The sequence below is a fragment of the Nanorana parkeri genome, unplaced genomic scaffold (genome assembly GCF_000935625.1).
Source record: "Nanorana parkeri isolate BGI_ZX_2015 unplaced genomic scaffold, ASM93562v1 scaffold791, whole genome shotgun sequence".
NCBI classification, from domain to species: domain Eukaryota; kingdom Metazoa; phylum Chordata; class Amphibia; order Anura; family Dicroglossidae; genus Nanorana; species Nanorana parkeri.
The window spans coordinates 588,686-598,340 of NW_017307059.1; the positions used below are offsets into that span (position 1 = coordinate 588,686).

General features: G+C 45.5%; 1 protein-coding gene across 1 annotated transcript in view; it reads left to right on the top strand.

The window, feature by feature from the left end:
* ELMSAN1 (ELM2 and Myb/SANT domain containing 1) overlaps nt 1-9,655 on the top strand; it is a 72,362-nt gene that overhangs the window by 34,773 nt on the left and 27,934 nt on the right. The window contains exon 2 of the mRNA XM_018564893.1: nt 1,071-2,667. Within this exon, the coding sequence (XP_018420395.1) occupies nt 1,228-2,667 (1,440 nt within the window). The 5' untranslated portion in view covers nt 1,071-1,227. The remainder of the gene's footprint in view (nt 1-1,070; nt 2,668-9,655) is intronic.

The following is a 9,655-nucleotide window of genomic DNA, read 5'->3' on the forward strand; positions in this document are numbered from 1 at the left end:
CTCCTTGCTGATTGGCCCGGGAAGCCGCCTCCTTGCTGATTGGCCCGGGAAGCCGCCTCCTTGCTGATTGGCCCGGGAAGCCGGCCTCCCGGCCAATCAGGATCAAGCCAGTCATACCCCCTTGCTGATTGGCCGGGAAGCCGGCTTTCCAGCCAATCAGCATCAAGCCAGCTTCCTGGTCAATCACAATCGAGCCGGCCAAACAAGCCAGATTCCCGAAGCCATCAGGAAGCCGGGCGGCGGTAATGACATGCTGCCCGGCTTCCTGATTGACTGGGAAGCTGCTTCATGCCAGCGGAAGCACCGTTATCGGTACTCTGTATCAGCGAGTACCGAAAGCAGAATATCGGTACTCGTACTGAAAAACCGGTATCGGTGCATCCCTATAGATAAGGTTAGGATAACTGTATCACTGATGAGAAGGCTGAATGTTGCCAATTGTCAACTTTTTAATTAAATGTGACATTGAACTGTTCATGAGTTACAAAATGTTTTTATGCTGAAACCCAAATTGTGCAACATGCTGATAAATGAATACTGTCATTATGAATGACAAACTTAGCTTAGCAAAGTTGTATCTAACCTGGCCACATAGCATATCATTAATGTAGTTTTCAGAGAATCAAGAACACTGTCCTTATAAAAACCAAGCACTTCCCATTTATGGTGTCCTTTGTGTCTCCAACAATCTGATACAAGGACCTTTGCGTAACCACAACTCCTCAGCATGTGACATAATAAAGCAGATCTGAGCTAAATAGAAAGTTTAAAAAATTCAGTTTCCAGTAGTACATAAGATGCTTTCCCTAATTTCCTCTGTGTATGCAGTGCTGTCAGTCAACTTAACGTAGTATAAGGGGTGGGCACTGGCAAGACAAGGTGTTGGGTGTCTGCTCCTTAGCTCTATTTTGCTCTTTTTATTATTCAAGCGAGGTAGTAATATAATATAATCAGTACTATTCAGTGATTTCAAAAGAGATCTTTGTTTTAAGACATTACATACGTTCTTTAATTCTGGATGGAGAAATGTGTCCTAACAAGATCATTCAAACTATCCTTCTCTCTTTCAGATACCTTTCATCAGCACCAGTGAGCAAACAGCTCACCATGCTTTAGAGGACCACCTAACCACCTATTCATCTTGCCAAGCAAGTCTGACAGTCGTCAGTCAGTGAATATTTGGTAGACTTTGGAGACATCTCCTCTTTTGCATGTGTTTTGATTACCATGAATCTGCAGCCTCAACAGAAGGCTTCAAATAAGAGGACAGGAAAAAGGATTACTTTTTTTGGGGAGCAGCCTGGCCATCAAGTGCCCAGCAAGGAGCAGCAGTTGAAGGAACAGCAGTTTTATGGTTCCGTAGCCCGGCTCCCAGTGTCTCAAGCTTCCGAATTTTCAAAGTTGGATTCTTATTCCACAGCTTCCAACAATATGCTGAACACTGTTATGTATGCTCAGGAGATGCCTGAGGCCATGAGGCTCAACCAGCAGCAGGTAGTTGGAAAGTGGAATGTGACAGAAAGGGGTGACGCCACATGGCAAGCTCAACAAGCTGGAATGTGGCAGAGAAATGCAGCCAGCTATCCTGTTTCCATGGTACATTCTTATTACAACCATCATGAACAAGTCAAAAGGAGCCAAGATAAAGGGGTTGGAGTGTCCCAGGTGGACATGTATGGAGATGCTATACAACAGATGATGTCTCAGAAGACACAACTTGAACAGCATACATTGGCCCGTCAGCAGGCCCATTTGAACTCTATTTTGCAGGTTCAGCAGCAACAACAGCAGCAGCAGCATCAACAACAGCAGCAGCAGCATCAACATCAACAACAGCAGCATCAACAACAGCAGCATCAACAACAGCAGCAGCAGCAGCAGCAACAGCAACTTTCCTTGCAGCCGTTTCAAATGGCTTTTGGACATCAGGGTCAGAAACCATCATTGCAGGAAATTTTCCATGTTTTTCCTGAGGCACAGTCTAATGTGGCTTATGCCACTCAGCAGAAGCAGCAGCCCTCTCTTCCTAAAATGCAGCTGTTCGAAAACTTCTACCCGGCTCAGCAACAACAGCAGCAGTCGGCCTATGGTATACAGCCAGCGATCACCGTGGGTCAGCCTCACCAAGTTGCCCAGCAGAAGATGCCAGCAATTAGCCAGCAACAACGCGTCCCTACGTCAGAGGAATACATGAAGGCTTTTTCAGAGCAGAGCCAACAGACTGTTATGCCTAAAACTCAGATCCCCTTGCCACGTCGATCACGTAGGCTTTCTAAAGAGGGCGTGCCAGCTTTGCCTACCACAGTAGTTGGACAACCAAACGACCCTTACGCTCAGCACCATTATGATCAGGCAGTGCAAAAACAATTAGAAGAACGGTATAAGCATAGTTACCAGCCTCTTCCGAGAGATGCACAGGTACCAAGCCAAGAAAGCCATTATGGCAATCACCATGAGCCGAACAAGGCTGCACTACCTCAGAATGGTAGCACAAGGGATAGTCAAACAACTGCCGAGCAGAATTCTGTGGTGCCTAGTCAGCCGGAGGGAGCTGGAGCAGTAACCGTGATCCAGACAACAAGGCGAAGGCGGCGCATATCACAGGAAGCTAATTTGTTTACATTAGCGCACAAAGCGGCAGAGATGGCAAACATGGAGAACACTAAGGTAAGAAGACTTTGCATATTAAGACAATGGAGGGAATTTATCAAAACTGGAGCAGACAAAACCTGGAGCAGCTGTGCATGGCAACCAATCAGCTTCTCTGTCTCATTTTCAAATTTTACCTGAGCAAACTGAAGAAAGATGCTGATTGGTTGCCGTGGGCAGCTGTTCCATATTCTCCCTGCTCCAGTTTTGATAAATTCCCCTCAATGTCTACATGAACCTTTACTCTTGCATGCTCATAGTCGTAACTAGGGATGCACAGATACCGAGGAATTGGGCGTGTACTCGCCCACATGCTCCGATACCTACCCCCAATAGCAGAACTTCCGGTCACAGGAAGATTTCCTCTGACCAGCAGTGCCGTAGGGGAACATTGAGAATTGACCCGCCTCCTGGCTTCCTGATTGGCCGGGAAGCCAGCACCATGTTGCTTGGCTGGGAAGGCGGCTTCCTGGCCAGTCACCATTGAGACGGCCGAACAGCGGGCTCAATGCTAATTGGCTGGGAACCTGGCTTTCCAGCCAATCAGGGAGGTGGGTCATTACTCGCCGCCTGGCTTCGTGATTGGCCGGGAAGCCGGCTTGATGCTGATTGGCTGGGAAGCCCGTTTCTGGGCCAATCACAATCGAGCCGGCCAAACAACATGGAGCCAATCGGGAAGCCGGGCGGCAGGTCATCTGCCGCCCGGCTTCCTGATTGCCCCGAAAGCCGGCTCCATGCCAGCAAAATATCAGTACCTGATACCCAAAAAACAGTATCGGTGCATCCCTAGTCGTAACCTGTCATTTTGGTCAGAGAATCCTGCCTTGTAACGCAATGACTGTCCTAAGATAGGAGCCCTGAGAGGGTAGCAATGGGTTACTACTTCCTGTATCTATCTCTCACCTGTCACATTGTCCAGTGCAGTGGGTAAGCAAAGACTCTAATGAAACTTGGTTTCTTTTGTCATCTTTGTGTGTCCTATGTAGGCAATATCTAGGTGGCAGCAGGAAAAAGTCATTCACTACCCGTTTCTGCTCTCTGCATTCTGAATCAGAACATTGATGTAGATTTTGGAGAGTATCTTAGCTAGTAGGCCAAAACATACCTCTGCTGCAGAGTGGTTGTTATACTGTAAATCTATGCTAGTCAAGCATGTAGAAAATTAGTGATTGTCATTTTCCTTAGATACACATTCTGTTCTTAAGTTTAGTTCTACGAGAACTTTATTCTTATAACATTTTTAAAGGGGGTTTGCCCTCCATTTGGTGGCCTGAACCGTGGGTGTGCCACTTGTCGGACCAATCAATCGGCTGTTTTGTGGTTGTGAAACGGCAGCTTCTTGGCTGCTGGAGGATCCAGCGAAGCTTGGGCTTTTTTTGGCTCAGTTTAGAGTTGACCTCAGGAACCCATTAAAAGCATCCAGGTCCCGCTGTTCAGCTTCAGTAAACCAGCAGATGAATTTTCCAAGTTCCTGCTGCAACTCAGCTCCCATCAAGCAAAAGACTGCTGTATGACCTGTTCATTTATGTGCATTCATTTTATGTTCATGTTTTCTATTATGTGTACTCTCTCATGTTTATGATCTGCAGAATAACAGTTAGTGATGGATGGTATTATACTGTGGTGTCCTGAATTCGGCTAGATGTTTCTTAGCATTTTTTCTCAGTGATTTGCAAGGAGGCCAACATCTGTTTTTAATAAGCGAAACTTTGCAGAAAGCTGCTTGTCATCAATTTCCCTTGTCTGACATACAACATAATTTTCAGGACTTTGTTTTACTGTATTTGGAGAAAAACTTTTAAACACCCCCCCGCTAAATATAGTTACTTTTATAACTGTTCCATTTTCCCCAATATATTGTTTTTTGGTGGAAATATAAAAAATCACACGTATAAATGGATTCAGAGATGGTGCAAAGACAAAACATATAGTGTGCCCATTATGTATACTCATTGGGCGCACCTGAACCTGGAATCATGTTCATTTTCCAGGAGCTAGTGACGTCCATGTATTGGGGCATTAGGGCACTTTTTGTTTTACCGTCTACACTTAAGATATCAGTGTTTGGTATAAACCTCAGAATGGCATTACTTTGTGAGTATTTTCTGAGTGTTGGGTCTAGTTTAATGTTAAGGTGCCCATACACCTTACGACCATCGCAAGACTTTTGTCTTGCGATGGTCGTATGCTACTTGAAAGCCCGTACGATCTGCCCACCTTGGACGGGCAGATCGTACTTGCGATCATCGAAAGCCCACCCCGCTGAGGGGCGGGCTTCCGATGACGGCAATGCAGAACGGGCAGTGTGCACGTGCGCACACCGGCCCATTCCGCAGCTATCGGGCGAGCAGGCTAGAAACCCGCCGAAAATCGTACGATTCTCGGCAGGTTTTCGAACATGTTGGCTTGACAAAAGACGTGCAACCGTACAGTAGAAACGGTCGCACGTCTTAGTTCACACTGCTCGATTCTCGTACGATCGTGGGATTTCGCCCGATTCTCGTACGAGAATCGAGCAGTGTATGGGCACCTTTAGAGTGATGGTACAGGGGCCATTTGACTTGTAATGGTTTTCTTAAAGGGTCCATTTACCCAAAACTGATATTGCAGGTTCTGGTGGATGGTGGAGTTAAATTACCTGACTGTTTCTTATATCTCTTGAGGGCTTTATTGGTGAGATATCTGCACCCATTATGTGTTCCTAAGTCTGCACATCTGCTGTGGCTTATATAAGAGGTTTCCTTGTCTCCTTTTATTTGTTTTTTATTCATTATGGAGATTGTAACAGGAGGAGCTGTAAAACACATCCAAACTCCTGGATGGGCAGGATAAGGGTCGACATTATGACATGTAGATCTCGGTTGAAGTAGCCAGGAGCTGGCTTAGCCCGCCGGGTCCGCCTATAACTAAAGTTAGGGATGCACCGATACTAGTATCGGTATCCGTGCCGATACCGAATATTTGGGAGATCACTCTTACTCGCCCAAATGCTCTGGCACCGGAACTTTCCTCTGACTGGCAGTGCCATGAGGAAACATGGAGCCGGCTTCCCGGCCAATCAGGAAGCTGGGCCGTGGGTAATGGCTCCATGCTGTTTGGCCAGCTCGATGCTGATTGGCCGGGAAGCTGGCTTCCCAGCCATTCAGCGTGGAACCAGCTTCCAGGGCAATCAAGAAGTCAAGCAGCGGTTAATGACCCGCCACCCGGCTTCCTGATAGGAGCCAGCTTCCTGGGCATGCTAGTGGAAGTACAGGTAACGGTACTCGGTATCGGAGAGCACCGAAATATAAATATCAAGAGTCATTACCCGCCGCCCGGCTTCTTGTTTGCTCGGGAAGCTGGCTCCATGCTGTTTGGCCTGCGCAATGCCGATTACCGACCGCCTGGCTTCCTGATTGGCCAGGAAGATGGCTCCATGCTAGCAGAAGTACTGGTATCGAGCACCAAAATCTAAATATTGGTACTCGATACCGAAAAAACGGTATCGGTGCATCCCTAACCAAAATATCACATTTGGGTGACATGACCCTTAAATCTGAAAGCACTGTGCGTCTGTCTTATCTACAATCGGGCCGGAACGCACAGTGCCTGGTGTGAATGGGCCCTAAAAGTAAAGTTGGTTATGAATACATTTTATGTGTTTTGAGGTACAGGAATTTGGGTGAAAAGGCTGCATTTTTGTTTGAGCTTTTAGGGGCCATGGTCACCCTCAGCTAGTTCCCTGGTCCTAAATAGCTCGGCATGTCACGTCCATGTAATCTGGCAGAGCTGAGGCTTTGCTGTTACATTGCTGTCATTACACTGCTTGCTGTCTTAGAATGTGAGAGTGAGACTAAATCTCCAGAAGGCTATAAATAGTGCAGCAATGAAACTCAGGGGTAATAAGGAACACGTGAAGGAGATGAGTTCTCACATGTTTCTGGCTTAAGCCCAGAGAGAAATAATAACAAAGTATCTGAGAAAGTCATTTCTCTCTCTTACACAACTATGTACAGTCACTCTTTAATCTGAAACTGTTTTGGTTATTCAGAATAAATATTTAATTGTACTATTCATTAACAATTAGGAGCTTGCTGGATTGTTTAATGTTTTCAAGCTGGAATTTAGAAAGACGTGATATTAAAGTGACACTAAACTCCGGAGTTAAATCTTAAAAATGAATTCAAGTACCCTAACTAATAACAAAAATGTATCTTATTTGTGTATCACTCTGCTGTAGATCCTCAAATCATCTCTGAATTGGTGCTGACATTGTCCTTCCTTCTGGATACTGGATACTTTTTGATCTCCATGTTCCCTGTCCCTCCTTCTGTGTGTTGTAAAGTAGCCACCGCTCCAAGCTCGCTCCCGTGATGGACTACAGTCTCATATTTAGTTTAGTAATTTGTATTGAGATTGTAGTCCATCACGGAAGTGAGCTTGGAGCGGAGACTACACACACACACTGGGAACCAAAGTAGCCACCCTCCAGAAGGAAGGACAGTGTCAGCACCAATTCAGAGATGATTTGAGGATCTACAGCCGAGTGATACACAAATAAGATACTTTTTTGTTAATAGTTAAGGTACTTGAATGCATTTTTAAGATTTCACTTCTGAGGCTAGGTTCACAACTAGGCGACACCTCACCGCGTGGCAATCGTGCACGATTCCGCACGGATTGCAGCACGGTCAGGAGTCGCCAAGGTGTGAACCGATCACGCTGTGGGTGCCATTATTTTCTAAAACAGCCACACGTTGTGTATTGCAAAAAGAAGATACGTGTACCTTTTTTTTCTGTGATTGCCACGCAGATGTCACCCCATTGAAATCAGTGGGGCCGCGCGCCAATTGCTGCCTGCATTGTGCAGGACTGCACAATCCCGGGACGCCCGTCCCGGGTGTAGTGCAGGCGTGAACCTAGCTTGAGTGTCACTTTAAGTGAATAAGTTACTCACGAAGGGAACATATCAGTTTAAAGGCCATTTTTGGGTTAAAAAAAAGCACCAAAACTCCCCTTGCAGCCTGGCTACCCCCCACACTGCAACGGTTAATAGTTCACTTTTGTCTAGGGGACTCTGTAAAGCAGATTTACTTGCCTGATCCAGACTCCCCCAGCGGTTGGCGTTCACATGGACTATCCTTCAGTGTCCTCGTGTATAATACAGATGTGTGGTCCCAGTATAAGACTCGATGAAGTCAGAGGACCTTCAACCGCCGTAGCATAGGGGGAAGAGTCTGTGAGCAGTGGTCTTGGAGCCAGTGGGAACGGGAATTAGGTAAGTGAAAATGCTTTTAAAGAATCCCTCTTTACAAAAATGAGCAGTTAACAGAAGATAGGCTTACAAGTGGACCTTTCAGTAGCTTGAATGCATCCCTAATATCCTAATATGTCACAGTTTACAGCAACAGTATGTTTCAAAAAATCTTTACATTTCGCTTTGCCGAGGCTGAGATGATGGCAACAGTCTGCTCCAGGCTGTAGGGAGCTTTTGCTCTATTTCCTCATTCCCAGTGATCAGACTTGAACATTCCTACTTTCTAGCAAGTTACAAAGCCATCAGCAGTAGCTAAAGCTGACCTATGTCCAGCATTTGGCAACAACAGCCAAGGAATCCACAGGCACCAGGATCTACATGATTGTGTCATCTCTGAGTCAGCAGCCCAATGCGGGCAGAAGATGCTGACCCTGAATGTTGCCTAAACAATGGGGGCTCTGTCCTATTGGAAAAACAAAGCAAATGAAGGAATTGTCAGGGGGAGTACTGTGATCTATTTGAGAGGTTATACACACATACCTGTATCTGTTGCTCTTACTTAGCAAGCATGCAGTGAAAATGAAAAACTACTCCCGGTGTCTCCATTAGGAGTACCTGTAACTCAAAAAGTGCCATCACTTAGGGGGCATATCAGCTCCCTTGTGATGGCAATAAAGTTAAGTGAAAAAATGGAGAGTACAATGAAAAATATATATTAAAAACAACATTTTTAAAAGCCCCTTTTCAAATTGTAATAGCCAATAGCAGGCTGGCTATTGCACATGCCCACTGCTTGCTGTGCCCTCCTCCCAGCGTGGAGGAGAGAGCTAGGGGATCCAACCAACTAATCGATAATGAGAATAGCTGGCAACTATTCTCATTATTGATTAATCGATTAGTTGGTTGCAGCCCTAGATCATAGCTCTTCCCTTTCTTAAAGGAGAACTATGAGGTGAGTGATTTCCACTCATCCTCTTAGTTAGCGCCAACCTGTGACAAAGAAGCTGCCACAGGTTGGCTCTATCGATCAGAAAGTGAGCAGAAACATGTAGGGCTGCAGCTAACGATTATTTTCATAATCGATTAGTTAGCCGATTATTAAGTTCGATTAATCGATTAATCGGATAAAAAAAAAAGGCTCCAGTGATGGACTACTAGTTTCTATTGAGATTGTAGTCCATCACGGGAGCAAGCTTGGCGCGGTGGAAGTAAAAAAAGAGTGTAGTGTGCAATATAGTACATAATACAGCGGCGCAGTACAGAATACCAGCAGCTATAGAGGAATGTAGCAATGGGCATGGCGTCCGTGGCGTGCATAGCGTAATCCGTGTATGGAGCTGCGAACAGGCGGGCGTGAGTGGGAAATTCACATTTTAGCCGACGAATCGACGATGGAAAACGCTGACAACGTTTTCCATCGTCTATTTTAATCGACTTAATCTAATAATTGTTGCAGCTCTACAGAATACCAATGTATAATACAGCGGCACACTGCTGAACACCAGCAGCTATAGAGGAACAACAAATCCCAGCAATAATACATTATACAGGCTGTTTAATATATTATTGCTGGGATTTGTTGTTCCTCTATAGCTGTTGGTGTTCAGCAGTGTGTCGCTGTAATACAATGCAATGCAGAAAACCAATATATAATAAAGCGGCACACTGCAGAACATTAGCAGCTATAGAGGAACAACAAATCCCAGCAATAATACATTATACAGGGTGTTTAATATATTATTGCTGGGATTTGTTGTTCCTCTATAGCTG